The 26,716-nt window shown below is 42.8% G+C and overlaps 1 protein-coding gene across 3 annotated transcripts in view; it reads right to left on the minus strand.

The window, feature by feature from the left end:
• The window catches only part of pcsk5b (proprotein convertase subtilisin/kexin type 5b), a 45,241-nt gene that overhangs the window by 2,205 nt on the left and 16,320 nt on the right, over positions 1 to 26,716 (minus strand). The window contains exons 8-33 of one of the 3 annotated variants that reach the window (XM_061277725.1): positions 25,176 to 25,388; positions 23,444 to 23,544; positions 20,456 to 20,559; positions 19,262 to 19,394; positions 15,630 to 15,818; positions 15,269 to 15,405; positions 14,969 to 15,106; positions 14,803 to 14,905; positions 13,646 to 13,839; positions 12,430 to 12,514; positions 10,892 to 10,995; positions 10,681 to 10,819; positions 10,439 to 10,554; positions 5,829 to 5,931; positions 5,354 to 5,490; positions 4,505 to 4,705; positions 4,270 to 4,332; positions 3,308 to 3,368; positions 3,080 to 3,225; positions 2,807 to 3,013; positions 2,619 to 2,702; positions 2,211 to 2,397; positions 1,815 to 2,029; positions 1,245 to 1,487; positions 903 to 1,139; positions 652 to 832 (exon numbers count right to left, since the gene is read on the minus strand). In XM_061277725.1, coding sequence (XP_061133709.1) covers positions 652 to 832; positions 903 to 1,139; positions 1,245 to 1,487; positions 1,815 to 2,029; positions 2,211 to 2,397; positions 2,619 to 2,702; positions 2,807 to 3,013; positions 3,080 to 3,225; positions 3,308 to 3,368; positions 4,270 to 4,332; positions 4,505 to 4,705; positions 5,354 to 5,490; positions 5,829 to 5,931; positions 10,439 to 10,554; positions 10,681 to 10,819; positions 10,892 to 10,995; positions 12,430 to 12,514; positions 13,646 to 13,839; positions 14,803 to 14,905; positions 14,969 to 15,106; positions 15,269 to 15,405; positions 15,630 to 15,818; positions 19,262 to 19,394; positions 20,456 to 20,559; positions 23,444 to 23,544; positions 25,176 to 25,388 — 3,821 coding nt within the window. Of the gene's footprint in view, positions 1 to 651; positions 833 to 902; positions 1,140 to 1,244; positions 1,488 to 1,814; positions 2,030 to 2,210; positions 2,398 to 2,618; positions 2,703 to 2,806; positions 3,014 to 3,079; positions 3,226 to 3,307; positions 3,369 to 4,269; positions 4,333 to 4,504; positions 4,706 to 5,353; positions 5,491 to 5,828; positions 5,932 to 7,180; positions 8,764 to 10,438; positions 10,555 to 10,680; positions 10,820 to 10,891; positions 10,996 to 12,429; positions 12,515 to 13,645; positions 13,840 to 14,802; positions 14,906 to 14,968; positions 15,107 to 15,268; positions 15,406 to 15,629; positions 15,819 to 19,261; positions 19,395 to 20,455; positions 20,560 to 23,443; positions 23,545 to 25,175; positions 25,389 to 26,716 lie in introns of those variants that run through there. The other 2 variants (XM_061277724.1, XM_061277723.1) reach the window with 2 other exon arrangements.

A 26,716-nucleotide genomic window follows, 5' to 3' on the forward strand; every position in this document is an offset into this window, starting at 1 on the left:
TGACTCTGGCAAGAATCAAGTGAGTTGGAGTCATCACTTGGATTAAGCAAGTAAGAAATCAAGTCATACAATCTACAGTTACATAAACATTGATAATTAGTAAGTCGACTATTCAACAGGGTCATTCAACACTATTCAAACAGACCACTCTCACATTATAACAATTACTATTAGCTAATAGCGCATTCCGACATTTAATAAGCGACAGCACCCTTTCTACATGAGAAGATTTACACGGCACGTGACCAAACCAAAATGCCAGAGAATTAATGAAAACTGAAATAATGATGATCTTGTCTATTAGTAGCTGCATTGGGAAAGAAGTAAAAACATCCTTACACTTTCACCACTCAAGGTGTTCAAGAAGTGATAACAACAACAACAACAACAGCAACAACAACAACAACAACAACAGCAACAACAACAACAACGACAGCAACAACGACGACAGCAACAACGACAACAGCAACAACGACAACAGCAACAACAACAACAACAAATAAAACACAAAAGGAAAACGCCAATGAAGTAAACCCAATCAAGATGGCACCAGTCTTTTATGCTTTGGCCTAAGTAGAAGAAGGCAACTTCCGCAAAAACAAAAAAGCGCAAAAAAGGAACGTTGATATCACAAGGGAACATTTTACTGACCTCTCCGAGCAAGTTTGCACACAGCTGCTGCCCTGCCTGAAGAAAGTCGCCCGACAAGCAAAGCACTGCACGCTGTGGCGTCCGGCACACGAGGCGCAACTCAAGTGGCAGCGCTCGCAAGTACGCTCTTCCTTGTCATCGCCATAGTAACCGGCTGGACACTCATGCACGCAGGTAGAATCTGACAAACAAAAAGAAAAAAAATCTACTCAAAAATTCTTACGAGGAGGGAGGGCGCCCGGTGCGCTCACTGAGCAGGAAATGTGGAGGCTCGCAGCCCAGGCAGCGGTCCGGGCCGGGGCCACCGGAGCAGCTGCGGCATGAGGCGTGGCACGGCCGGCACTGCCCCTTGTCGTCCTTGTAGGTGTGCGGGGAGCACTGGCTGTACCACACGCAGTGGCCTTTTGCGTCCAGGCGGTGCTCCGACCCGCAGCTGAGGCACGCCGATGGCTTGTTGCCCGAACACGTCAGACAGGAGCGGTCGCAGTCTGGACGCACACGGCAAACATAATCAACATTAAGCAGGCTTGCTCAAATGATCATTTGTGGCTCTCTAAGTACAAGATAAAAAAACAAATGCATTGTACTGATACCTCTGCACTCGCCATCAGTCGTCTCGTAGTAGGTGTCGCTGGGACATTGGGGCAGACACTCTCCATTGTAGCGGCGCGCTTTGGCGTTGCGGCACGTGTTGCAGTCGTCGTGGTCCGGCCCGTCGCACGAGGCGCAGTCAGCGTGGCAACGAACACACTCACGTTGCTGTTCGCTCGGGAAATAGCCAGAAGGACAATCGGCCGCACAGTTGTCGGCGTGGAGGAAGAAGGAATCTGCACATTCTGGGAAAGAAAACACAAATAAACACGTAAGAAGCTGAATTATCTTGGAAAATGGTTGCGACACTGTTATCACCATTGATTCATGTTGGAGTGTTGAAAAGCACTAAATGTTATTGTTTTGATGTTTGTGTGTTTTTTCATTTTTTAGTTTTCCCGCCAGATTTTATTTGTTGTGTCAAGTACAAAAAACTGATTTGGTGGGCCTCCTTTCGTCAATATTTGTATCCATTTATTGCTCTTATTTTACAAATGTCCCGGTGTGGGACAAATAAAGGCTAACTAATTTCCCTTCTTCTAAATGTTACCTCCCGCCACCAGTGTACTTACTGTGACAGAGTCCGTCCTGGTTGCAGTGTTTACAGTTGGGAGGACAGCGGAGACACTGCGCATCTTTACTGTAGTAGCCAGATGGACAGCTACGCACGCACATGTGCTCCAGCAGGAGGTGGTCGGCCTTGCAGCCAAGACAAAAGGACGTGTTGGTGTGGCAGGACGTGCACTCGGGCGCACAAGGGCGGCATGTACCACCCTCGGGGAAACCTCTGCAAATGAAAATAAGTACGAGGGGAAACGACACATACTCAAATCAGTTTTCCACAATGAAATGAATTGGAAGAAAAGTCCATTTTTATTGCATGTCACTTGAGCTCAGCTCAACTATTGGCTTGTAACACAAAGTTAAAAAGTAAAACAATATGAACTGCAGTTGATGAGCGAGCTGACCTGTCACACTGTTGCACACAGGTTCCCTGTTGCAGATAGAGTCCGGTCTGACACCGCTGGCACGCGCCGGCATCGCGACATGCGACGCAACCCTCCGCACAGGCGTCGCAGCGCCCGGACGTGACGTTGACAAATGTGGACACGGGGCAGCGAATAACACACGTCTGATCGGACGTCAGGAAGGCTCCTACAAAAAAAGAATAACAAGAACTACTTAAATGGACACCTTGGTGTTAATGCTAATCATGGAATTTTAATGACAACCATGACATGTAATGTCCTCAGTAGGATGTGTGAGAACATTTCAGCAGTATGAGAGAAATGCCATAATTGGTTTGTGTGTGCTTGGCCACACAAAAATCCACATCACACGGTACGCATCGAGTCATGCAAAACATATAGCCAGACCTTTGTGACAAGTGATGCAGTCATCTTTACGTGCACCAAAGCAGGTCTCACAAGAACGATGACAAAGCTCACACTCTCCTTGTTCTGAAACAGACACAACAAAACAAGACAATCTAAGCACCGGGTTGAAAAACCTGTTGGAGCGCACAGAAGTCAAGGTGCCAGATAACAGCGTATGTTTGTCCTACCGTTCCTAAAGCGTCCGCTAGGGCAGACGCCCAGCTGAGTTCCCTGCATACACTCGCCGTCTTTCAGTACCAGCTCATCCTGGCACGAGTCGCAGTCGTCAAACTTCGGCCCGCCGCACGTCTTGCACGCTCTGTGACACGCCTCGCACTCCTGATTCTCCACATCCACAAAGAAGCCCCCCTGGCACTTTTCCACACAGCTACCATCTATACGGACAAACATTTGTCAAACTTTTCTTTAAAAGTGGCCTCTGAAATGGTGGGGAGTGCTACCAAATAAGTAGAATCCTCGCTGGCACCAGTAGCACTGTGATTCATCGCAAATGGAACAGCGCCGGTCTTCACACGGGATGCATGTCATATTTTCGGGGACACCAATGGTGCCATCAGGGCAAGACTTGTAGCAGTCTGAAACAAGCCTGCCACACACACACGCACACAATTAAAACATATTACACCGTAACATAATCAAATGTACACAAAGCAAGTTCCTTAACTTACTGATAGAAATCGTCTTCACATTTGAGGCAGATTGTTCCCTGGACCGGGTGTCCGGAGTCCTCTGTGAGTAATGCCATGGTTAGCATGTTTGTATACAGTGGCTAGAAATAAAGTCCACCCCCTCCCTTCAGTTTTTTTGTTCCGTGAAAAAATGAGACCAAGATAAACCTTATCCAATATTGCGACCTATAAACTCTACGGAAAAAGAACTGCTAATGCTAAGTAGAAACAAACTAATTAGATAATGTGGTTGCTCATTGTGTGCACGCCACTTATGTTGGGGCTGTCATCAAGTCATATTGTCAAAAAAAAGACAATTGTTTGTCATTATATTAAAAAATGGATGGAATAAAAAAAATGCAAAACAGAAAATTGAATAAAAACATTTAAAATGAATACAAATATAAATGTAACTAATTTTAAACTAAAAGAGATCCAACAAGCCTAAAAAAAATAAATAAAATGTTCAGCATGAATTAAAAAAATAACCAAATTTAACTGGAAAATTTTGCATGCCGCAAATTTGTCACAGCAAACAGCATGTATTTTATTTTTATTTTTCCCATGCTAGATTTCTAAGCCCGGCTCACAGATTGTTATGCTGTTTGTCACCAGGTGGGGGTAGTGTAAGACAACATAAAACGGCAGTTCAAGTGACCAAAACAAAAACAACATTTCCCAAGAGACAATTTTTAAACGAATTTAAATTCATCAAATGGCGTGTCTTTAAAGGTGGTTTGGGCAATATGCAGCCCGTATAGAACGATTGTTCGATCCTACCCCCTTACACACAAAGTGAAAAATGAATGCAAAGACATGTTGCTACGTGTGCAAGCCAAACAGTCATTCACACACGTGGACGAAAAAGGAAGAGGGGCACTCACAAGCCGTAAATCCTGCCTTCAGGTTTTGTCTTGGTTCGTGTGTGTTTGCATGTGTGTGTTGTTTTTTGATGAACTCACTGTGCTCACACTGCTTGCAGCCGTCGTCGCAGGATAGACAGGCTACGCCCTCTGCAAGCTCACCTAAAGAGCACAAGATGAAAAACACTTGATACATGAAAGGATGTTTGTTGCACAGTGACTGATTTACTCATTTGATTTACATGACAACACATATAAGGCTCTAAAAATATAATCGCAGACACCATCCTTCATGAGGGGCCTAAATGTGAGATTTTAGAGTCGGACCATTCACCTGTGCTGCACTCCAGTGGAAAACATTGTCCCTGTTTTAGTTTGTGTCCTGGGCTGCAGCCGAGGCAGCGGCTGGCCGACGTGCACACAAGACAGTCGGATGCACACGGCTCGCAGCGTTTGCGCTCGGAATGGAAGAAGCCCTCGGGGCAGACGTCTCGACATTCCTTCTCAAACAGGTAGCGGGACACATCGAACATATCTGGAGGGGGTGAGACAAGGAAGCAACTAAGTTGAGGCTGCACAAATTTGTGGAAAAGCTAAGAGTGGAGCATAAAACTGCAGCATTGAACAGACAAGTGTTTCTGTGTGTTGCAAGTAAATGAGCCGGCAGGTAAACAAATTAACTAGTTTACGGTAGCTCTTTACCTGCCGGTTGAGTAGAAGCACCGCTGGTTAAAGGATTTTTACTTTCTGGACCTGGATTTGACAACTCCGGTCCAAGATGTCGTTTAGGGGCAACACGCCCACCCAAAAAATGCTTAATGAAAAGGTTTTCTACTGGCGTCACGACATGTTAAACTGAGCAGGTGTTTGAGGAATTTTCACCTCTTTGTGTGTGTTTTAAGGATTTTGTTGCAAAATGTTGACCTGAGATGTTATCAGTGTTAAGGAAGTGTGACATCTTCATTGTTTGAAGATCTCTGCGATCTTGCACAGCTAGGACTGCGACTGCCTGTCCCTAATGACCCCCGCCCCCCATTCTTATTCAAGGTCAGACAACACTTCAAAAAAAAAAAAAAAAGTGGTTTAGCACTAAATGAATGAAGGACTTTATCATACAGCTGATAAGTCATCAAACAATGTCTAAATAAGGTAATAACAGTCTTTTTGAGGGCTGAGTTTGTACCTGTGTCACAGCTGGTGCAGTTGTGAGGGCCCCCGCCAGTGCACTCGTGGCAGGTGTAGTGGCACCTGTGACACTCTCTGCCCGTAGCGTAGCGCCCCCTTTGGCAGCGGATCACACAAGCGCCCTCATCGAAAAGCCTGCGTGGAACAATGCAAATTGAAACTCAACAATGACAAGAGCATTTATTTCAATGAAGACGGACTCTAACATGGCTATGAATTAACCAATCACATTCAAACTCAAGTTCAGCTGTTCTATTGGGCTTTTTCTGACATCTCTGGTTTCCATAGTATATATAAAATCCTTTTGGAGTTCTTTTATAGGCTTCTCCTGACACCTTTGAACAATGATGCTGTGGAAGTTCTCTGCAGACTATGGCTTGGGCTGTAAGATGTGATTCCGAAAATATTGGAAAGATCCTTCAAGAAAAGCTCAAACAAATTCTTGTATTGCTTGTATCGGGGTGGTCTCTCACCGCGTGGAGGGGCAGCTGGTGCAGTCCTCCCTCTCAGGCCCCGTGCACTCCTGACAAGTGGCATCACACAGGTGACACTTGCCATGTCCGCCCATGTACTGACCTGCAACGTGAACACCACAGCGCATAAAAAGAGCCTCACAGAGATGTCATCACTCACACAGGTTTACGCCTCATTGTCCACCATAGTCAGGTCCCTCGATGCTGCGCTGTTGACATTCCTCACTAAGTCCACGGCATTATTCTCAATGACAACTGTTTCCTCCTTTTTTGCCTACCCAAAGACCTTTGCTTGAGCATTCCAAAGTACCAAAACCACACACATACACGTGAATAAAGTAATTTTTGAAATTTGGAGACAAAAAAAATTACACGCTAAAACAATTTGAGACAAAAAAAAAACGCATTTAAATGTGAGTTTAGCTCTATTAAGTAAATAAACATTTCCTCCTCGTTACATCTTATATTACAGTTGACCTATAAATGTCGTATACTTCTACAACACATTTGGTTCACTTGTGTGTTGTATATGCATGGAGTAATGTGTGCGTGCATGTGTGTGTGTGTATATATATATATATATACGTACAGACATTTTGGACCTACAGCCAGGCAGACGGAGGAAGTAAAATAAGCACAAAATAAAAAAGAGGAAACCAATTTAGGGAAGAGAAACTTTGACTGTCTTTGTCCACTTTTTTTTTTTTTTTTTAAGTCAACCCACCCAACCCTTTCCTCAAAAAACTCACATTGTTTGTGATGTGAAATGTGTACCATAAATCGGCCCACAAAAAATTCTCAAGAACTCATGGCTGGGGAAAAAGACAACAGGAAGTCTGCCATTTTAAATGTCCTTCAAAGACCTCTCATTTAGATTTGGCCAGTTTTGATGACTTATCCATGATTGACAACAAGCAAACAAAAACCGAGATAGTGAGTGGCTGTTTTTAGGAAGACCCGTACATTTGTCCTCTACTCTAGCCTTTTTAAAGCATGCAGATGTCAACTGAGTGGCTGTTTTTAGGAAGACCCGTACATTTGTCCTCTACTCTAGCCTTTTTAAAGCATGCAGATGTCAACAGTGTCTATTTACCACCAAACACAAACTAAATCAGCATAAAAATGATCAGAAAACAAAAAAATGAAGTCGAGTAAACATTTTAATAAGAACGTTTATGTATAAAAAAAAAAAAAAAAAATTCTAGGACTCTGAATACCAATAATGTATTGTTGCAGATGTCACAGGTACACAAAAGAAACAGCTTTCATACCAGGGTTGTGTGTGCGTGCATGTTTTGTGTGCCTAAAGTCATCATAAACGATGACAACTTGATGTGAAGCAGAACCAAAGGGGAATTTATCAGTCTTTATTACAAATCAACAAGTACCAGGACAACAATCTAATACTGTAAACAGACACACGCACACACACTCATACACACACACTGTTCTTTGTTAGACGCCAGCACCACAATCAGGAACGTCCGCCGGCCATTGCGCAGCAAGAAGATGGAATCTTGTGACCACTAATACAAATTGTGTGCTCATATAAAATGGGACTCTCATCTGCATTTGTGTCACTGGAGGGACACAGGTGGAAGAATCTACCACTACTTGGCAGCAGACAGAAATATTTTTCACAAACATTTTGGGGAATTGTAACAGATTCCACATCCTTTGCTGAACAGGGAAAGCAATCAATCCGCAAGACGATTGGACGAGGACTTGAATACTGCCTGGCTTGACAAAGAATATATCGCCTTTAGATCAAGTTAGGGATGGGCCTAATCAATTTGGACTGATTGTTGTGGGGGTTGTCAAATTTTCGAAGTTGTAAACTTTACATGGAAATTAACAAAAATGTATGAGGAACACAGGGAAAAAAGAAATACGAGAAATATAAATATTTTTAGGGTAAATATACGTTGGAATATGCCGTCACTTGGTGGATTTGTTTTGCATTGTGTTTTTTGGAATGTTACATAAATTTCCTAATTATTGTCTTGGAAACGACGGAGGCAAAATAGAGCACAAGTGCGTTCGGGATTAAGCTACTTTGCTCTTTGCTGTCCAAAGGACAAATGTGACAACAGACGTTGGAAGTTGAGCAACTTCCACACGCTGGCTTGGAGCCTGGACATTTTAGATTGCTTTTTTTCATTGAATGCAGTTTAATGCCCAGCCCTAGTGAAAGCAGAGCTTTGAAGTTGATTTTGCTGAAAGTAAAAAATATAATAATAATAATCACCATGTCCACTTCATTTCTTTAAGTGTGCGTGTATGTTGCTTGTATATGTTCCCTTGTGGGCCCAGACGGACAAGGTTTTCACTTTGTTATGTTATGTTTATCATTTGTTTTCTTTGATGTATTACACTGTATTTACAGAAGCTCTCCTAGTTCCATCTGTTCATTATCATTATTATTATTATTATTAACACTGGAAAAAAGGAGAGGAAACAATGCACACAGACGCATTCAGAGATTCACAGGTTTTAGCGATGTACGGTACACTGGCAACAAAAAAACTACTCCAACAAAAAAAAATGTTCAATTATTTTGGCATTGATGCTTTGGTCACAAAATACTGACACTTTTTGTTTTGTTTGCACTTTTTTGTTGTTGAGGAAATTCCCAGTCATTGTACACCCCGACCATCTGAGTACAGAGCAACAAAAAAAAAAAAGGTAGGTGTGTTGTAGTCCCGTCTTTGCACCTCCTCCCATGCAATCCCTTTAAGAGGCACAGACTCCTTTATAAATTATGTGACTGTGAATGAGTTGGGGGGGCATGAGCGAGGGGGTGTTGGCTGGTGGGCCCGTCAGCCCTTCTGAGAACATGTTCTGCAGCACAGTTGCTGCAGAACTTTCCTCTGACAGAGATTGTTCTTTTTAACCAGCACGCAGAAACTGCCTTCCGCCCAAGATTCTTCATTTGCTTTCCACAGACCAGGAAGGAAAGAGAAGAAGAAAAAATAGAAAGGACACATTTGCACACACACGCACACGTGCACAAATACACATAAATAAAACACACGCCAAGTGTGATTGGTCAGGAGATGGGAAGTTGAGGTCCAGTGGGGTGATTGGATCCATGCCAGGAGGAGGAAGAGAGAAAAAGATTTGAGAGAGGGAGAGAACAAACAAACATGACAAACAAACAAGAAAGAAAGTCACACAATTAGAAAATTGACAACTTTGGGCATCAAATACTTTAAAGATCATCAAAAGAGAAGTCACACAAAACCAGAGGCTGGATTGACACATCTTACGTTTCCATTTAAGGCTCCCGTTCAGTCAGCTTTTCACTTGTTTTATATTGAGGGCGCCAACAAGCTAAACATTTCAACAATTTTGCAGCCGAGTGTACTGTATGTAAATATACAGTAACTATTTTCCACCATAAAGTCACCCATCATCATTTATGTGACAAACCATAAGGGTGCAAATTTAGCATCCTTTAAATGAGTGTTGTGTAAAACCAGCCTTAGATTGATTTGAACTGAAAAAGAAAGAAAAAAGCAAGGGGAGAGTGTTAACACCATGCAAGAGAAAGTGAAGACATGCTTCCACCAAACGGTACAGTACAAAGTACTTTGCCTCTATTTTGTAAAGCTAACCTAGTTTTGCTTTGTGTTTCCATCCCAAAAGTGTCTTTTGATAATGACAATTTACAGAAAAACTGAACTACTTGGTGGAACTGTGAATACTAAGGAAGTCCGAAGCAGAAATAAATAGATGAAGAATATTTGAGGGATGCAAAATGAGTCTTGACACCATCACAGAGCACACCATGATGTGTTTGAAATAATAAATACACAACACGTGTCAGTGACGCAGGCTACATTGGTCAGGACGCAAGCACTGTAGGAGATGCTAGATAGCCAGCCACCGGAACTCAAGATGTTAGTATACCCCTGGCCACAGAAAATGGCTGTTAGCACTTCAACTAAATGTTAGCGTTTTGTGAGTTGAAGACCCTCGGAACTACAACTACAAAAAAGGGGGAAAAAACTCAACCTCGGCTGCTAGCAAACTGAAAAGGGAATCGCAACGATAAGATGTGCAAATTTTATCGTTTGAAATGTTTCTGTTCGCTTCATTCTAACCAAGTAAAAAGTCTCATTCATAGATTATCACTATAGCACTTACAAACCAAAGACCCTGGTCAATTAAAATATGGACACAATTTACTGAGTAAATCTGTATATTAATTATTAATAGACTTTACAAAAAGAAAAGAAAAGAATATTCATTAGTTAATCAAATAACCAATATTTTGATATGTAAAAGTGACTTTTTGTCCACTAACAATTGACAAATTTACGAAAACCGTTTGCAAACGGTCAATTTTCCAAAACGTGTCTCCAAACACCATTCAGAATTTCACCCGATAATGATCGGAACTCTGGGGGCCTAATTTACATGATGTTTGCTCCAAATGAAAAACGTAGAAACTATTTGAATTGTACAAAAAAAAATCTTAGAAATGAGTCTGGGAGTTTCAAGGGTCCACTGTTTACTGTTAGAAGCATGCACTTGAGCGACTTTGTTAAGCACCGTTGGACGGCGCAAGCAGAGGCTTTGCATAGGAAAAAGAGCTGAAAACTCACCATCTTTGCAAATGGTGCTGACCACGCAGGCTCCCACCTCCAGATTGTAACCGCTGACGCAGCTGCTGCAGTTCCTCTCACCAGGCCCCAGGCACTCGTAGCAGCTATGGTCACACCTGTCCACAGCCAACACGTGCTCATTTGACACCATAGCATCGCTCCAGGACTCCAACTCTAATTGACTTCAAAGAGTGTCATACTGCAGCATCCAGGGCAAAGTCCTATTATAGATTCCAACTCACTTCTTACAGGACCGCTGCACCTGGTTTCCGTCGGCCGTCTGCTCGGACAGGTAATAGCCGCTGCTGCACGTGGATACACAGCGCCATTCCTCCAGCAGGTAGTCGTCAGCACACTTTGTGCATGCCTCGATACCCGTGCCTGCAAAAACAAATGTTGTTGCTGTTTTTTTTTTTTACAACTTCCACTGAGGTGCACCTCTTGGAGCCTTACCTGCGCAGGTGGCACAAGCACGGTGGCAAGGCTCACAAGTCCTACGGTGGCCATTGTAGTAGGAACCCGCCTCACACGTCATCTGACATTTGTTGCCTTGTAAACTGGACAAAAAACAGAAGGAGATGCTCATTCATAATTGGGTGCGACTCTGAACTTTTTCGTTAACTGCAGTTTTTTTGGACAAAATGCATTTTAGTTAGCATTCTAACTCATGTTACGGGTATTTGCGAGGTATGAGAAAAGTTCCAGGACAGAGCCTGCTGCAAAGTGCAGAGCACCAAAAAGATCATTTTTGCTACCAAAATAAAATAAGTGCTTTTAAAAACGATACCTAACCTAAATTACATTTTATTTTTACAGAACTAACGAAAACTATAATTGTCTGTTTTTGTCTTTCTTTTCTTTTGTACATGAACTTGTGGGGATGATTTCAAATGTACTTATTTCGATACTAGCGCACAGCTGTTCCCCACAGGACGGAAGGTCGAACAATCTGGGAGCTGTGGTCCTTGAACGCGGGTGTGTCGCCTAATGTGTGTGTGTTTAGTTGTATTCAAGAGGAGACTTAGGGACACTGCAGCTATACAATATCATGAAATAGGACTCTTAACAAGTGAGTCATGAATTCTGGCCTACCCTGGATGTACTGTCTTGATATATTAATGAGAGTAATTTCATGTGGTCAATGTTATTTATCTATTTATTTTTTTGAACAAGCAGGTCATGTTGACCCACGAACATTTGCAGTGTACCAAAAAAAAAAAAAAAAAAAACCCCGGAAGGTTAAGAGAACTTGTAAAACAGCTTGTGGATCATCACGTGGGTCTGCCTTTGGAGGCAGGTCCAGCAAACGTTGCCCTGTGTGAGTTTACAGTGAGGACATCTTTCAGCGCAGTGCTGAGCTGAAAAACAGCTGCTCTGCATTAGCCGGGAATTCCAAGAAATCGTCTGGACCCCTCTTCGCCCCCTTCACCGCTACTTTCCGTCAGTGTGCATGCATGTGGACTGAACAAATGACGGATCCTGAGTCTGCGTAGTTTAACCGCTTAGATGAGAGCTTTTTCAAAAGAAGTGAGCAAAACACAAAATGCTTCAGTTTTATGTGTGGGTCCGGCCGGGGTTGTTGTGACTTTTAATACGCCCTGGGTCATAGGGTAAAAGACACCCCAGCTGCTGTTTTCTTTTTCCCAATTTTAAACAGCTCCCTGGTGTCCTAATAACACGAGGCTGGGCGACATGGCCTTCAAATGAATAAGAATACCTTTGAACAGTTTTCACAAGCATTGACCTCCACAGAGATAAGAGGAATTTTAGTTTCTTTCTTGCAAACAAAATGAAAACAAAACGCTGCTTGTCAAAACAATCGTAAAGATGATTCTTGCTAAATGAATGTCTGTTGCCAGCTTTCTCTCTTTTCGGAACGTGCAAGTTTATAATTGTATTCTCTTTATATTTATGTATTACACAATGTCCCAACTTTGCTGGAATTGTAATTTGTCGGATTGATTCCTTTATAGTTAAGCTCGTGTACTCACCTGGTTCCCTGTTTACACTCTGTGCAGAAATTGGAGGTGGTGCATTTCTTGCAGTTCTCTGGACATCTCCTGCAAATGTTGGAATCTGCAAGACACCAGATAAGAAGGTCACACAGATACACACAGACACACACACACACTCACAAATAAATAATATGACATGAGCAGAGTGAAGGAAGCAGCAAATGAGCAAAACAGCAGGAAGGGTCGGGATTTGGGGGGTGGAAACCGAAGAGACTCAACAGCTGGGGAACAAAGACGACGACTGAAGGATTGGGGAGATGGGAACGCAGCCGAGGAAAGAATAAAACGGCATGGACGTACTTTGTCATACTACACATGGACTCCCGCTCACTCTCCTCCAAGACACCTTCAGAAAACATTACAGCTGCTCTGCTAACCCAACAGTGGGGGCAAGAATATTAAACTGCCCTGAAAGTTCAGCCAAACTTTTTGAGTTATAAAATATGGCAAAAACAATTCATAGAAATGATGGAACAAGCACTTCAAATGCCTCTGAAATGCACCATAATACTATATTCAGGGATAAACAATAGATAAACTCAAGTACACTATCTATTCTACAGCCCACACTGCTCTTTTCACTAATAATGTACCATCTGTGCAATTTCCTTCAAGGTTTTAGGGCAAGTGGCACAGCCTGAACAATCATCATCATTTTAAGGAGTCCACTTGGAGGACACCGCGGAGTTTCTGCCGTATGACTTCATTGTAGATATGCTGAGCAGAAAATGATTGGCTGGCATAAGTGTCCACAAAGAAAATACAAAATAACGATTAATTTCAGCAGTGGACATTTGAAATGAAGGCCACATCTGTTTGAACAGCCTTCGTCAAGCAAGGTCTTGTCTAACTATGTGGGTCCAGTAAGATTTCTTTCAGCTTGTAGTCAGCTTGACAAAGCAACTCATTTACCGCAACACAACATAAGGCATTGCCAGCGTTTCAAAAGGAAAAATGGGGGAAAGTATTGACAACATCTTTGGCCCAAGGAAATGTTATGATTGAAGTTGGATGAGGAAATTGGCCCATCTGTTGCCAGGATGCTGGATCGGCAGCAGACCAAAAAATGGATCAAATGATTACGTGATCCTCTTTGGATCTCTATGCCCCACATTTATCTCGGCATCTCGTTTTGTCTCGATATGGGCAAATCCGGCCAATTTATACACGACAAAATTAAACCGAAGGTTACCTTGGTCGAGGTAGAAGGCGTCGCCGCAGGTAGCCACGCACGTGTGGGAGCCCTCATTGAGGTGGAATCCGGGTCTACAGGTGGTGCACTGGTCGCTGCGGCTGCCCATGCAGCTTTCACACAATGACGAACACTTCTTGCAACGCTTCCTATCATCACGAAAGAAGCCGCTAGGACACTCCGACACGCACATCCTGAAAAAAAGTCACATTACAGAAACATTTGTTCATACTAGAAGTAGTATGACAGCAGCCTTTTTCACACATTCTTCTTTTTTAAATTGTAGTTTTTCCCTAAAATGGACCACCGCTTATCTAGTCCATTATAGCGAGTAGAGATGAATTTTCCATTCAGGCGGAGAAAAAAAATACATTATACAAACTCACTCTCTGACATACACCTCGACTAATCAGCGCTCATCAAGCGCTCCCTGTGGCGGTGCAAAAGGGCAGCGCCCCCCTAGAGCAGGCTGACGACGGGGCGGCGCGCCATCCTCCTCATTCCCGCTTGGCTGTCTTTTATGAGAGCAGAGCCCAGCTGACACAATGGCAATTAGTTCACATTTTCGTCTAGACGAGATGCTTGAAAAAGCAGAAATGTGCACACTGGACAAAAGTGACACGAATGTACCCATACACTTGTAGTGGTGCCCTGACTTGACTTTGTTCTGTGACCTAGGTCGTACCTCAATTACTTTTATCAAATCAATGTTCCCATTGAAATCAACCGGAATGCCATTAATACATTCTGCCCACCAAAATGGTTTCCTAACATGATTTTAATCATGGTAAATACAATTATTATAAAAACCTAAAACAATAAAAGACAATGTAAAGAAATAAAGTTTGACTGCATCTGAAAGTGGCATTGGGTTGGCCAGTTAGTCTGATTTGCAGCCTACAGCTGCTCCTTCTGAGTGTTTTGCATTTGGGGTTGGACTCTTTGTGCAATGCAATAAACAGTTAAAAGTGCATCATCAACTGTGGCTCTCCAAACTAACTTAATTGCTCATTTTTACATAGTTTCCTGAATTATCAGGCATTCGTTGCATAGTGCCACAACATGACAGTATGCTGTTGCAGGTTGCTCTGTTATTTCCATCTTAACAAGGCAACCATTTTTGGGGGGGTAATAGTGAGGCGAGTACGTTTTCAGACCTGGTGTTGTTCTTGAATTTGAGGAAGTAGTGCAGGCAGTTGATGCAGTGATGTGGGCCAGGCCCTTCGCAGCCATGCTCATTGCATTCGGAATCACAAGGACCTGCCGAGAAACACAGCCAAGTGTAACGCGATGCAAGATGATGAATATTCACAGTTAACCTACCGCTGTACTCCTCGGTGAACTCTTCATCGGTGGGGGCCACGGCGTCGGTGGATCTGGTCTCGACAGACATGCTGCGCAGGGAGGAGTACGGGTGCACCGAGGTCCCGTACAGAACCAGGGACCACTCCTTTAGCTTGCCTGACAACACAAAAAAAATCTTCTTAATGTACACAAGTAGCTGATAAGAAAGCTAGAAAAGTCTAAAAGAATTTGGAACATGTGAGCAAGATCCACAAGCATATGCATTAAAAATATACAGTAAAATATTCTCCTGTCTCCTCTACAACGGTGTTTCCATACCAGGCACTTTTTGGCTGCGCAGCTGGGACGGCGAATCATAAATCTCCAGCACCCAGTCGCCCGCTGCCTTCTCTCCCCAGCAGTGGGTGGTCATGAACTCCCAGTTTTTAAAGCCCTCCATTGAGTGATCAAACAACCTGAATGTCAACAACACACAAAGGTAGTAAATTACTTACTTCAGTTTTGTGATTGGCTAAATTGTCCCCTATTTCATCGTGCCACATGTTGTTTTCACATGCATATGATGCGAAAAGAGCGGGGGGCATACAAATGAAAAGATTTAATTTATATAAAATGTGTTATTTGTCATTTATATACTGATACAAATAATTCTCATTTTCTTCAAAACATCCTTCTGTACCTGTTGGCCAGCAACTGAGATTTGGTCCCTGATGGTGATGTCAAGTTGATTGACAGATCTCCCCGGCGAGGGTGAGTGATGGTGATGCGTACCACCACATGCTCGAGGTAGATCACGTGATGGTTGGAGTTGTCAGTGCAGCCTGTCGCCTTGTACACCGAACGCACCACATGCTCCGGGCGGATTGTCCTGGAAGACAAGGATCATTAGCTTGTTAGATTATACTGATGTACAAAGGAAATAAATGTGGCACAGACTTCAGAAACCATAGAAATGTCATAATGAAGAATGTCAGCGCACCTCGGTAGACTCATTTCAGTCTGCAATAAAGCATTACCTCTGCTTGTGCAGAGCGACCGACTAATTTTGATCAGCATTGAGTGGGGCCTTGACATATTTATAACTAAACTTGCTTTGTTGTCATCGTTTAACACAATTTCAACACTTTAGCTCACTGTATGAAATTAATTTCATAGTTAGAATGACTAAAATTTAAATGGGGAAAAAATGGTTGAACTCAAAATTTCAAGGTGGCAACCCGATAAAATTTTAAGTTGGGCAATTCATATGCCTATCAATTTTTGCAAGTGTGTCTTGGAAGCGTGCGCGCATTTTAATTGCAACATGTGACGTTGGGCAGGCGCGCAGTTCCATCGCACGTCAAACAGCGTCAGAGGCGAAGCTGTCAGAGAAGAGGCCATGAAGCCAACGTCTGTTTGGCGGGCGTCCACGCGCTCATGGAAGGCTGCGATAATCAAGACCATCTTGTCGGCGTCGGAGTAACAGCTGAGCCAATTTAGCATATCTTCACAGAAAAGCCGCTGAGTTACACTTGCTGGAAAATACTTGGGGTGTGTGTGTGTGCGTGTGTGTGCGCGTGCGTGCGTCAGGGCTATTGGAAAAAAGAAACTTATGGTCTGATGTGCTTTATCGTAACCCATTTTTCCCCGCCTCCATGAAAGCACCAGCTCCTTTTGAGGAACTCGAGCCAATGCAGATGTTTACCATTGAGGGGAAAAATGCTAAGGGCGATTCCAAGGAAGATTTTAGCTGAGTAGAAGACCAAATGATTCTTTTGCATCGGAAGAGTCTGGGAGAAAAAAGGGGTGAACCTGCTCTGTTTTGCTTGTCACATAGATATTGCATTACAATACCAGATGTTCATATGATTGTTGCGATTAATGACTTTAACACATGTACTGGTAGTCCTCGATTGCCGGATTCTCAGCCTCCAGATTGGCTCGCAAGACTCAATTTCCAATGTGATTTCCTGCTTCCTTCAAAGTTTCTGTCGTGAGAGGACATGCCTGGTTCAAACGAATGCCCAACATTATGTTTTCATTTAAACAATCATAACTGTTGTTTGTCGTAGCAATCAGACAAAATCATTTTAACAACTCAAGTATGTTTTTGAAAAAAATAAAATCAAGAAGAATTACCCGAAAATGGCTGACTTTGGTTCTTGAGCCCTTATTAGGGTTATATACATAATAGGAGTAGCCTACCACATTTCTTGTTACTAAGTGAAATTACCTTTGGGGCCTGAAGTGTAAAGCAGCCAGAGGAGTGAAATTTCATTCTAAAGCTCCTCCAGTCTCATCAATCACTACTAATCAGTCCTTTTCATTCATTTCTTGCATATTGCCTATGCCGTATTGACAGGTTGTGAAGAAAAAGAGGTGGTGTTAAAAGGTGGATTAAGTCAGGTAAATCGCCGGGTACAAAATACATTCATTGCCTGCCACTAAAATTGAGACAAGAATTGTCTGTACAGTTAATGGCGACAGCAGGCTGGGCTGCTTCCAGAGAAGGGGATAAACAAGTTAATAGAGGTAATCAACGAAGCAGCAAGAGGAGAGCCAGTTAAAAAAATAAAAAGTGTTGATGTGAGTAAAAAAAAAAAAAAAAATAAGTGTGTGGAAAACAATGAGGGTTGCGTAAGCGTCGGCTAGCCGGTGGAGTCTCGTGCTGATATCGCAATGCTGCTGGCTGGCTGGCTGGCTGGGCCGTGACGGAACACAGACAACAGAACCCCCAGCGGACACACAGCTGATTACTGGCAGCCTGACTGGACAAAAACGTTAAGTGCGTTTGTGTATACAAACGTGTACATAAGCTCCATTTTGCTAGTATGGCGGCAGACAGACGTTAGCAAATGCAGTCCAAGAGGCCAGCCAAAGGCTATGAGCGAACATGGTGCTGACAAAAACACAGTACCACCTTATCCTCGTTAACTTTGAACTTTGACTTTAGTATCGTAATACAACAGTCATGGAAACATGTTATTTCCATAAATTAATGACTTTTTATGCCAAAATCCATCTTTGCTTTTCATTTCATATAAAAAAAATTCAACTTTATTCTAATAATATTACAAATGTAGTTTTCCTCAAAAATTTGAAAATTAAAATAGACTGTTGTTGAATTCATATAGCATTCAGGGATACACAGGTTTAGGTTTTATTGGGGTTATAGGGCACATTATAATTTGATCCCAGGAATTGAGGCGGAGGAGGAGGAGGGAGCTGACCAGCAAGCCTCTCACAATCTAGCGCTTGGCTCGAGTTGAGCCTTGCACCGAACAGTGCTCGGGCTTCCAGCTGCATAAAGGATAACAAGCTTTGAAGCCCTGCCCTGCCTTGCATTGTGTGCGTGCGTGTGCCCGTGTGAGTGTACATGTGCCCGCGTGTGTGTGTGTGTGTTCTTATGTGAGAACCACCCTGCCATAACTAATGCTTGGCCCCTATCAATGTACTAGCTTGCACAATCGTATTGAGAGAGAGAAAGAGAGAGAGAGAATGAAAAAGAGAGAGAAGAAAGGAACTCCGAAAGAAAAGAAAAGGACTCAAATTACAACAGAAGCAGCATTTGAACGTTGTAAATCGGAGATTTTCCAAATTCAGATTCTTGGGTATGACACGGCATGTACAGTCGACACGTAAAATACAAGTTAAAGTAGAGGAAGTGGAACAGCGTCGCCAGGCTCCAATCACACATTTACTCAATTCAACGGCATTTATTGAGCACTTTAAAGGAGCCACCGCTGCATACAAAGTGCAGTACAACCTTTGTACTCTTACTTTGTAAACCACTGCAGTACAGGTCATCTGGAGCGATGACAAGTCATACGGTTATGATTGTCTGTGCCCTTCACTTTCCCCAAAAGAAGACACATTTTTAATGTTGTACTTTTCTGAAAGCTGTTGTATACAATAATATGTTCTGTGGTCAATTTCGTAACTCACTTTACATGACTAATAGATCAATTAAAATGGCATTAATCTGTTCCAGACCAAATGGCAAAATGTCTTATGTGTTTTTAATAGAGAAAAATAGCACCGTGTTGTACATTAACGCAATAAAATACAGCAAGAGAAAATGTAAAGAAATAAAAACGTGTTTTCACTCAAGAGACAGCATAACTGAAGCTCGGCCGTAGCTCAGTTTGTTTCACAACAAAAAAAAAGACCAGATGGCAGCTAATAATCAGAAGCACTTGCAAGAAGAAGCACTCCTAAGTCAAAGTACCACTAGACTAGACTAGAAGTGCACCCAAAAAAAATCCTCAAAACAAGTAAATCCATTCCTACACTTCCAAAATAGCAAGCTTTTGTCCATCTTTGACCATGTACCTGATTTGTCGGTCGGCGCTTTCCACACAGATGTGTTGAGGTGGAACATGCTGCGAGGGGAGCTGCTTCCATCGCTCTGCCTCCTTCACCATGGCCTCTGCATCCATCAGGCCAAAGCCGTACAGGTGGCTGACTGCAATCGAGAAACACACACAAGCACACAAACACACGCAAGCACCATTTGTGTGTCATTAAAGTTGCATTCAAAAGGGACTCATTATAGAAAAAGTCCTTTTTATGGTTTGTATATAGTAAATACATAGCTGTTTCTCCAGGGACACAGCCCAACCCATCAAGTGTAAAATTATACAACTAGGTAGTAATCCCCACAGGTTTGCGGTTAACTACTTACATATACACTTACTTTTTTTGTGGTTAAATAATTAAATGTAGAGCAGAGCAGAGCAGAGCAGATTTGTCGGTGGAAACGAGGCTTTATTGAGTAACTTGTGTAGTGACAAAACCGTTGAAGCAGAATCTGTTCCATGAACCCTTGTTTAATTCCTATCAAATGCATTATGTGGCCTGCTTAGATTAATGACCACTTTTCCATGCAGACTTGCTGATGCACACTTGATCCAGAAACAAGTTGGAACGAGGGCTGAGTGCCAAGAAATGTTCATAAAAGACAAAATGTTCAAAGTTCGGATCATACTGAGGATATGAGCGCCAGCGCAATATGAAAAACACTTCAGGCATGTAACGTCTCAAATATGAATTCTTTCCATAGTTCGCCCAGTCACTTGGCCCACTTAGACTGACCCTGGCGTCTCTCACACAAGGTACTGTATATAAATACCATACGGCATATCCTAACATTGTGTACTTCTTTTCAAATGAAATATACTTGCGTCTATTTTTCACAGACATAAAGCAGACATAAGTGTCAGCAGGTTATAAGAAGTTTATTCCACGATCGTATGATCGTTTTGTTGCGTTGCTAGAAGCGCGGTGGACGACTCCATGTGTCAAGGTTAACGCAGATGTTAATGCGAAAGGTGTAACAGAAAAAACAAATTGAGCCATTCCATTATGTCTGCACTCTATGGAGACCAATTTTATTCAAAGATGAGGTTGTGCTCCAGTGCAGCAAAGTGGAGACTACATACGTCCCCATATTGTTATATGAGGGGAGAGTAAGGGACGGGGCAACAAAAAGTGGACATTGAAGTGTATAATAGACTTTGAACATACCGTTATAACCAGCTGCATTGGTCTTCCAGTCGGGAGCGCTGAGGTGTCCAGCTCGGGACGTCTTCACGATGATGTGCTGAACATCTCGCCAAGTTAGAAGAGGACTAGAAGAAAGTAAACACAGACACATGAACTGTGAACATAAAATGGAAACAGACCCAACATTGTGGAGCGACCGGTGGCCAGGTCTGATTTCATTTCTTTGTATAAGTTACCATCTCCACATGACACGATTGAAATTTAGGTGGTGAATATCTGCTAGTTAATGAAACGCCGTAAAATACACTACATCACAAGTCTTTTTGGAGTCAATTTCCAAATATTTAGCAGCTTTTATTTCAGAATGTTTTCTCTCTTTTCAAACTTCAGCATACATTCAGCCTTACGGGTGCCGGAAAAACCAGACTCGCAAAGCACTGGAAAGAAAGATGGCTGATAAGAATGAGAAAAGAGGATGAAATGGAAACGTTGTAACCGCAAAATGGAGGTGGAAATTACAGGCAGAGTTGGCTGGAGCTTGTTGAGGCTCATTCATCTGCGCCACCCCCACCCACCCGCCAGCCTCTCTGTTCTCACGTGAGATCCATTACAGGACAGGCAACCATGTGTCACAGCTCCTTTCATGTCCCCAACGCTACATTAAAGAGTGAGGGGGGCCGGGAAGTGGGTCACCGTGTTTCCTGGGATTCCCTTCCATGTCCGTATGTCAGCCAGATGCTTCCACGCCATCCGAGAGTGTGCAATTATCTGCCAACCATTGTGTTTCATGAGGATGAAGCGTAATTGCGTGACAGTCGAGACAAAAGGGCTGACACCTGAGGACATTGGACCTCATAATACAGCACTTGGACAGGATTACAAAGTAGACCATTTACAAATGGTGGGGACGGGGGGACTGGGATCAGAAGGTCCAAATCAACTCCTTTGTTCACAAGTCCTATCAAGTCAACTGGAACAGGAATGGAAAAAAAGGAGTAGAAAAAGAAACCTGGCAAAATAAAAGATGCGATAGTGTTCAGACATCAAATCCCCAACTATCATGACTACACCAATGGAGTCTTGTAGTACATACATAAATAGGAAAAATCCTCATTTAAAAAAAATAATAATAATAAACACGACTGTCACTCAAATAACTTGAAAGTCTATCCATTTTCTGAACCGATTTTCCTTTCGAGTGTTGAGTAAATAGATTTATGATATGTCATTCATGGAACAGTTCCAAATAGTTCTGAATGTACTTTTCATAAATTTGATTTTAAATACTCCAACTAAATACCTAAACACAAATACATGTCATGAAAGCCAAATAAATTTGGGCGCAAAAGATCAATGTTAATGGGGTAATGGGGGCGGAGTATCTGGCAATGAGAAATCATGGCCCCATAAATGTTTTATGGTCATTAATTAAGAGTGGAATGGCATCGCTATCTAGGTCACAACAGCCTTCCTCTCATAAACAACCCAATACTAATTAACGAAGCAAGCGCATCAACTTGCACAAAACCACTGGCGGCGTGTGGCAGCTGCAGCAAATCTGAAGGTCTTAAAGCAGCTTCCTCAAAGCTCCAGCGACGAGTAATTAAGCTTGGAAAAAAAAAAGACTTCTTCTTCATCATCATCATAGTTGCCTACTTGTATTCTAGTTGTAGCAAAAAAAAAAAGGAATCTCCTTCTGATGCTACCTGAAGTTAGGTCTCATCGGTATGGCAATGTGGATACATTTGGAGAAAACTCAAGTTTGTCAGCTTGCGGTACGTTGCATAACTTGGTGTCGTCGGTTTCTTCGTCTTCCTCCATTGTTGTCGTTTTTTCTTACTACCTTCCTCTGAAGCTACCTCAATTAAAGTCTTGACACTGTAGGTCATTATGTAGACGTTGCACCGCACCACTGTTCTCTTTACAAAAACCAGACTTTCAAACCTACGTATACCAGGGGTGTCAAACTCATTTTTATCGCGAGCCACTTTGTTGTTACAGTATCCCTCAGAGGGCCGTATTTTATGTTAAATATTTTCTTCAATTATTGTTCAAATTACTGTAAAAAGGTTTTAAAAAATGAATACAAAATCTTAACATTAAAATAACAAATTATGGTACAGATTTTAGCTAGAATCATGGAGTTGACATGATTTGATCTCGTGGGCCATACAGAATGACATGGCGGGCCGGATTTGGCCCCCGAGCCTGGAGTTTGACACCTATGACGTATACCATTAACGTTCAAAGTCACATTTTTTGTGAGGTCACTTCCACCTTGTAATCAGCTCATCTCTTTGCCCGAGGCCGTTTCCTGTTACCTAAAACTTTGCAAAGGTCTTTCACACTACAACAAAAGAAAACCACACAACAGTTGGTTCACCTCACTGCCATTGATTCAGACTGATAGCATCAGAGAAACTGTCAAAAGCGATTGAGGCTTCCTTGTCTGCATGTGCACGCAAGTTTATCCACGTGGATAATGAGAAAAGAAGAGGAAGCAGAAAGGCAGGCGAGCATAGAGTTGGCGTGTAAACAATCTTATTGAGGAAACAAGCTTACGTGCCCCGCTGGCCATGCTAGGAAAAGCCGGAGTATTTTCTACCGTTGGAGATTTAAACTGGATTATCCGTGTTAAAACGAAATGACCTCAAGCTAATTGTGCAAATAGGCACGTGACAACGGGCGAAAGTTGCATTCTATGATCGGTTTCTATCAACTATTAATATGTGAAACACATAAATCGGAACAGGAAACACAAACAAACAGCAACAATGGAGGCGAATTTCTTGAGGAACATAGCCTGCTAAGAAAAACTCGCTACCCTTAGTTGAATTGTGCGATCTTGAGCGATCAGGTTAGCCAAGACTTTAGGTGTCAATTGGACCAAGCATGGTTGGAATACCTTGTTGCCGTTAACAAACGTATGCGTGTGACCTCCCTAGCTCCATCGCATAAGCCTTGAGCGAAATGAATGAAGGGGAAGGGATGCAGTTTAGTGGATCTTACTTTGCCTCCAAAGCCAGAGCGATAATGGCGGCAGCCATGGGAGCTGAGGCCGATGTCCCGGTATGACTGTCCGTGCAGCGGTGCCTCAAGTCTGTTGTAATCTGTGTGGTGAGGGACAAACAAAAGTGATGCATCTGAACTGGCTCATTTCTATTTATTCTATTTATTTTTTATCTCATGCTCGGATCGGTTGGCACTTTTTAAATTTCGTTGTACATGTGACAATGACAAATAAAGATCTATTCTATTCTATTCTATTTCATCCTTGATACAGCGAGTCAGAATCAGAGACAGACTCAGAGTAAAGCAAAATCCTCCAAAGAATTCAAACATTCATTGTCTCGGGCGCCAAGTTGTACATTTGGAGCATACTTTGGAAAAGCAATCAAATCTAGATTAAATCAAATGAATTGGTTCAACAAATAAAGCAATTTCATCATCAGGTGTAGAAATATATGTCGGTTGCAATCATTTTGGGTCACCCTGTATACCAAGCAGGCAAGTCTTCATTTTGTCGGGTTTTTTTCTTGGCTGCACAGTGCTGTGTGGGGATGTTACAATTCATGTCAGGTCTTGCTCCCTAACGCCTGCAAAAAGTGAGGGTGCATTGTAGTCGGCTCATGCCGTGCTTTGGCTAAATCATATGGGCTTCTAGAGTATGGCAGTCTGCGAGCCAAGAGATAGTTTGGCTAGCTCCTCGTCTGAGCCCCCATCAAAAGACCTTTGCTGGACTGAAAAGTTGGAGGGATTATCCAACACAAACACACAAGCAGTCAAAAATGTGCTGCAGCACAGAATGTGTTCAAGTAGATTAGAGTGACACGTAAAAATGGCTCATTTGTACAAAGCAACCGGGTTACTATGCGTGTCCGCTGCTAACGTCGGTCTGAGGAATGTAGCGAGATGGTGCCAGACAAGGTAGCTAACATTGGCTAACGGGTACTTTTCATCCCAGTGGACCGTGGTTACGATGCGGTGGAAGTGGGTCAAACTAAGACGGTTACAAAAGAAAGATTTGGTCCAAAGCTTTTCTGTCCAAAGCTTTTAGCTGCAATTCAGGGAATTTCAACATGCACTCATTTTGAAACAAAATAAATTCACTTCATCCATCCATCCATCCATCCATCCATCCATCCATCCATCCATCCATCCATCCATCCATCCATCTTCTTCCGCTTATCCGGGGTCGGGTCGCAGGGGCAGCAGCTTTAGGAGGGACTCCCAGACTTCCCTCTCCCCAGCCACTTCATCCAGCTCATCCCGGGGATCCCAAGGCGTTCCCAGGCCAGCTGAGACAGTCTCTTCAGCGCGTCTTGGGTTGTCCCCTGGGCCTCCTACTGGTGGGACATGCCAGAAACACCTCCCCAGGGAGGCATCCAGGAGGCATCCTGATGAGATGCCGAGCCACCTCATCTGGTTCCTCTCAACGTGGAGGAGTAGCGACTCTACTCCGAGTCTCTCCCAGATGACCGAGCTTCTCACCCTATCTCTAAGGGAGAGCCCGGACATCCTGCGGAGAAAACTCATTTCGGCCGCTTGTATCCGGGATCTCGTTCTTTCGGTCACGACCCGTAGCTCGTGACCATAGGTGAGGTAAATCGACCGGTAAATTGAGAGCTTTGCCTATTGGCTCAGCTCTCTCTTTACCACGATGGACCGGTACATTTAACCAAAATTTGCGGGTCCGCCCACCATTCCATTTTATACATAAAAGCTCTCAGCTCCGACTTACAATTTTCCGGTCGTAGTTCTCGCCGCTGCTGTAGGTGGTAGTGAGCGTGGATGAGCACTCCTCCAGGTACCAGGGTTTGCGCCCGCTCTCGGCCGTGCTAGAGATGGAGATGGTGTAGATGGAGTTGGTGTAGCCATCGCAGGAACAGTGGTCGCGGCTTCTGCCGCCGTTGCCCGAAGCCCACACAAAGATAGAGCCCCGGCCCTTTCTCCCCTGTGAAGGGGGAGGAGAAAAAAAACACACGAGAATTGCTTCCTTAGTCATCATTTGCTTTCAAGGGTTCTTTTGAGTTGCATTTTTCATGTGGTCCACAACTGCCACTGGCAAGACGTATCGTAGCTTTAACAAATAGAAACTTAAGACTCAACAAATCATTTCATTGAGTCACTCTGGAACAACAGCTGCTCAGATTAAGTTTTTACATGACAAAATGAGTGTGCAGTGGTGTGAAGTAACAAATCAATACCCGGTTACAGTGCCTGTGTAAAATCTTCAGGAATCTTACTTGAGTGTTTGATTTTCTGACAACTTTATTTTTACATCCTCCATTTGAAAACGGGTACTGTATCTTTGCACTCCTTACTTTTTTGAAACTTGGCTCTTTTCGACATGACGCAATCAAAAAAACGTACATTGCGATGATAAAGTCAACCATGGTGGATATCTTGATTGAATGAGATTTTTAGGTTCTATAAAGAAGAAAAACAGACAGGGAAGTAGCATCAAGAGATGAAATTCCAGAGTGTGTACCTTTTTGCTTACATATACTAAATGAGTGCCTCTACTTTTACCAGTCATTCTGTGCACAAGTATCTATTCTGTGCCATCTGTGCTGCTTGGATTATTTCTTGGATAACATCACTTGTCTGTCAAAACAGAGAATTGTTTTATGATAAGGATTTTTTTTATCGTGTGAAAACGATAGTAAACGCAAGGATTTACTTTGACATGTGGAGGAAGCACCTTCTATAACCAATGTGCTGATTTGTAAATCTGTACAAAACCCACGAAAGCATGGGGAGAACATGCCAACTCCATGCGGAAAAGCCAGATCCAGGCTCCAACTCTCAACCACAGAGCTGATATCTCCCCTTTAAGGATTGTTTGTAGAATTTGGCAAGAAATACTTGACTAACGACACCCCACGCACACTTTTGTTAACACTGCGGGCCATTTTCAACATTCTCCTTAATTTCCCTGTGAATAATACATGAATCCTAACGACAATCTTTTGCATTATTTATAATGCAAACAATATTCAAGATCGTCTCCATGATTCATTGGAAATTCTCTTTTCAACTTTTACTCAAGGGATTTACCAAAGAGCCTCAGAGCCATGGAAGAAGATCTGGCATTTGTAAATACTTTTTGTTTTGTTTTGCACAACGAGTGTTGAAAATGGCCACGACTGTGCATGTTTTTACACAGTGAATCCTTCAATCGGATAACTGGACACACGGCTCTAGTATTATCAACAAAGCTGCAAAATTGCCACAGAAAATCTTAATGAAAGTATGAAATGTAGTCCTTTTACATTGCTG

The sequence above is a fragment of the Syngnathus typhle genome, linkage group LG5 (genome assembly GCF_033458585.1).
Source record: "Syngnathus typhle isolate RoL2023-S1 ecotype Sweden linkage group LG5, RoL_Styp_1.0, whole genome shotgun sequence".
Taxonomy (NCBI): Eukaryota; Metazoa; Chordata; class Actinopteri; order Syngnathiformes; family Syngnathidae; genus Syngnathus; species Syngnathus typhle.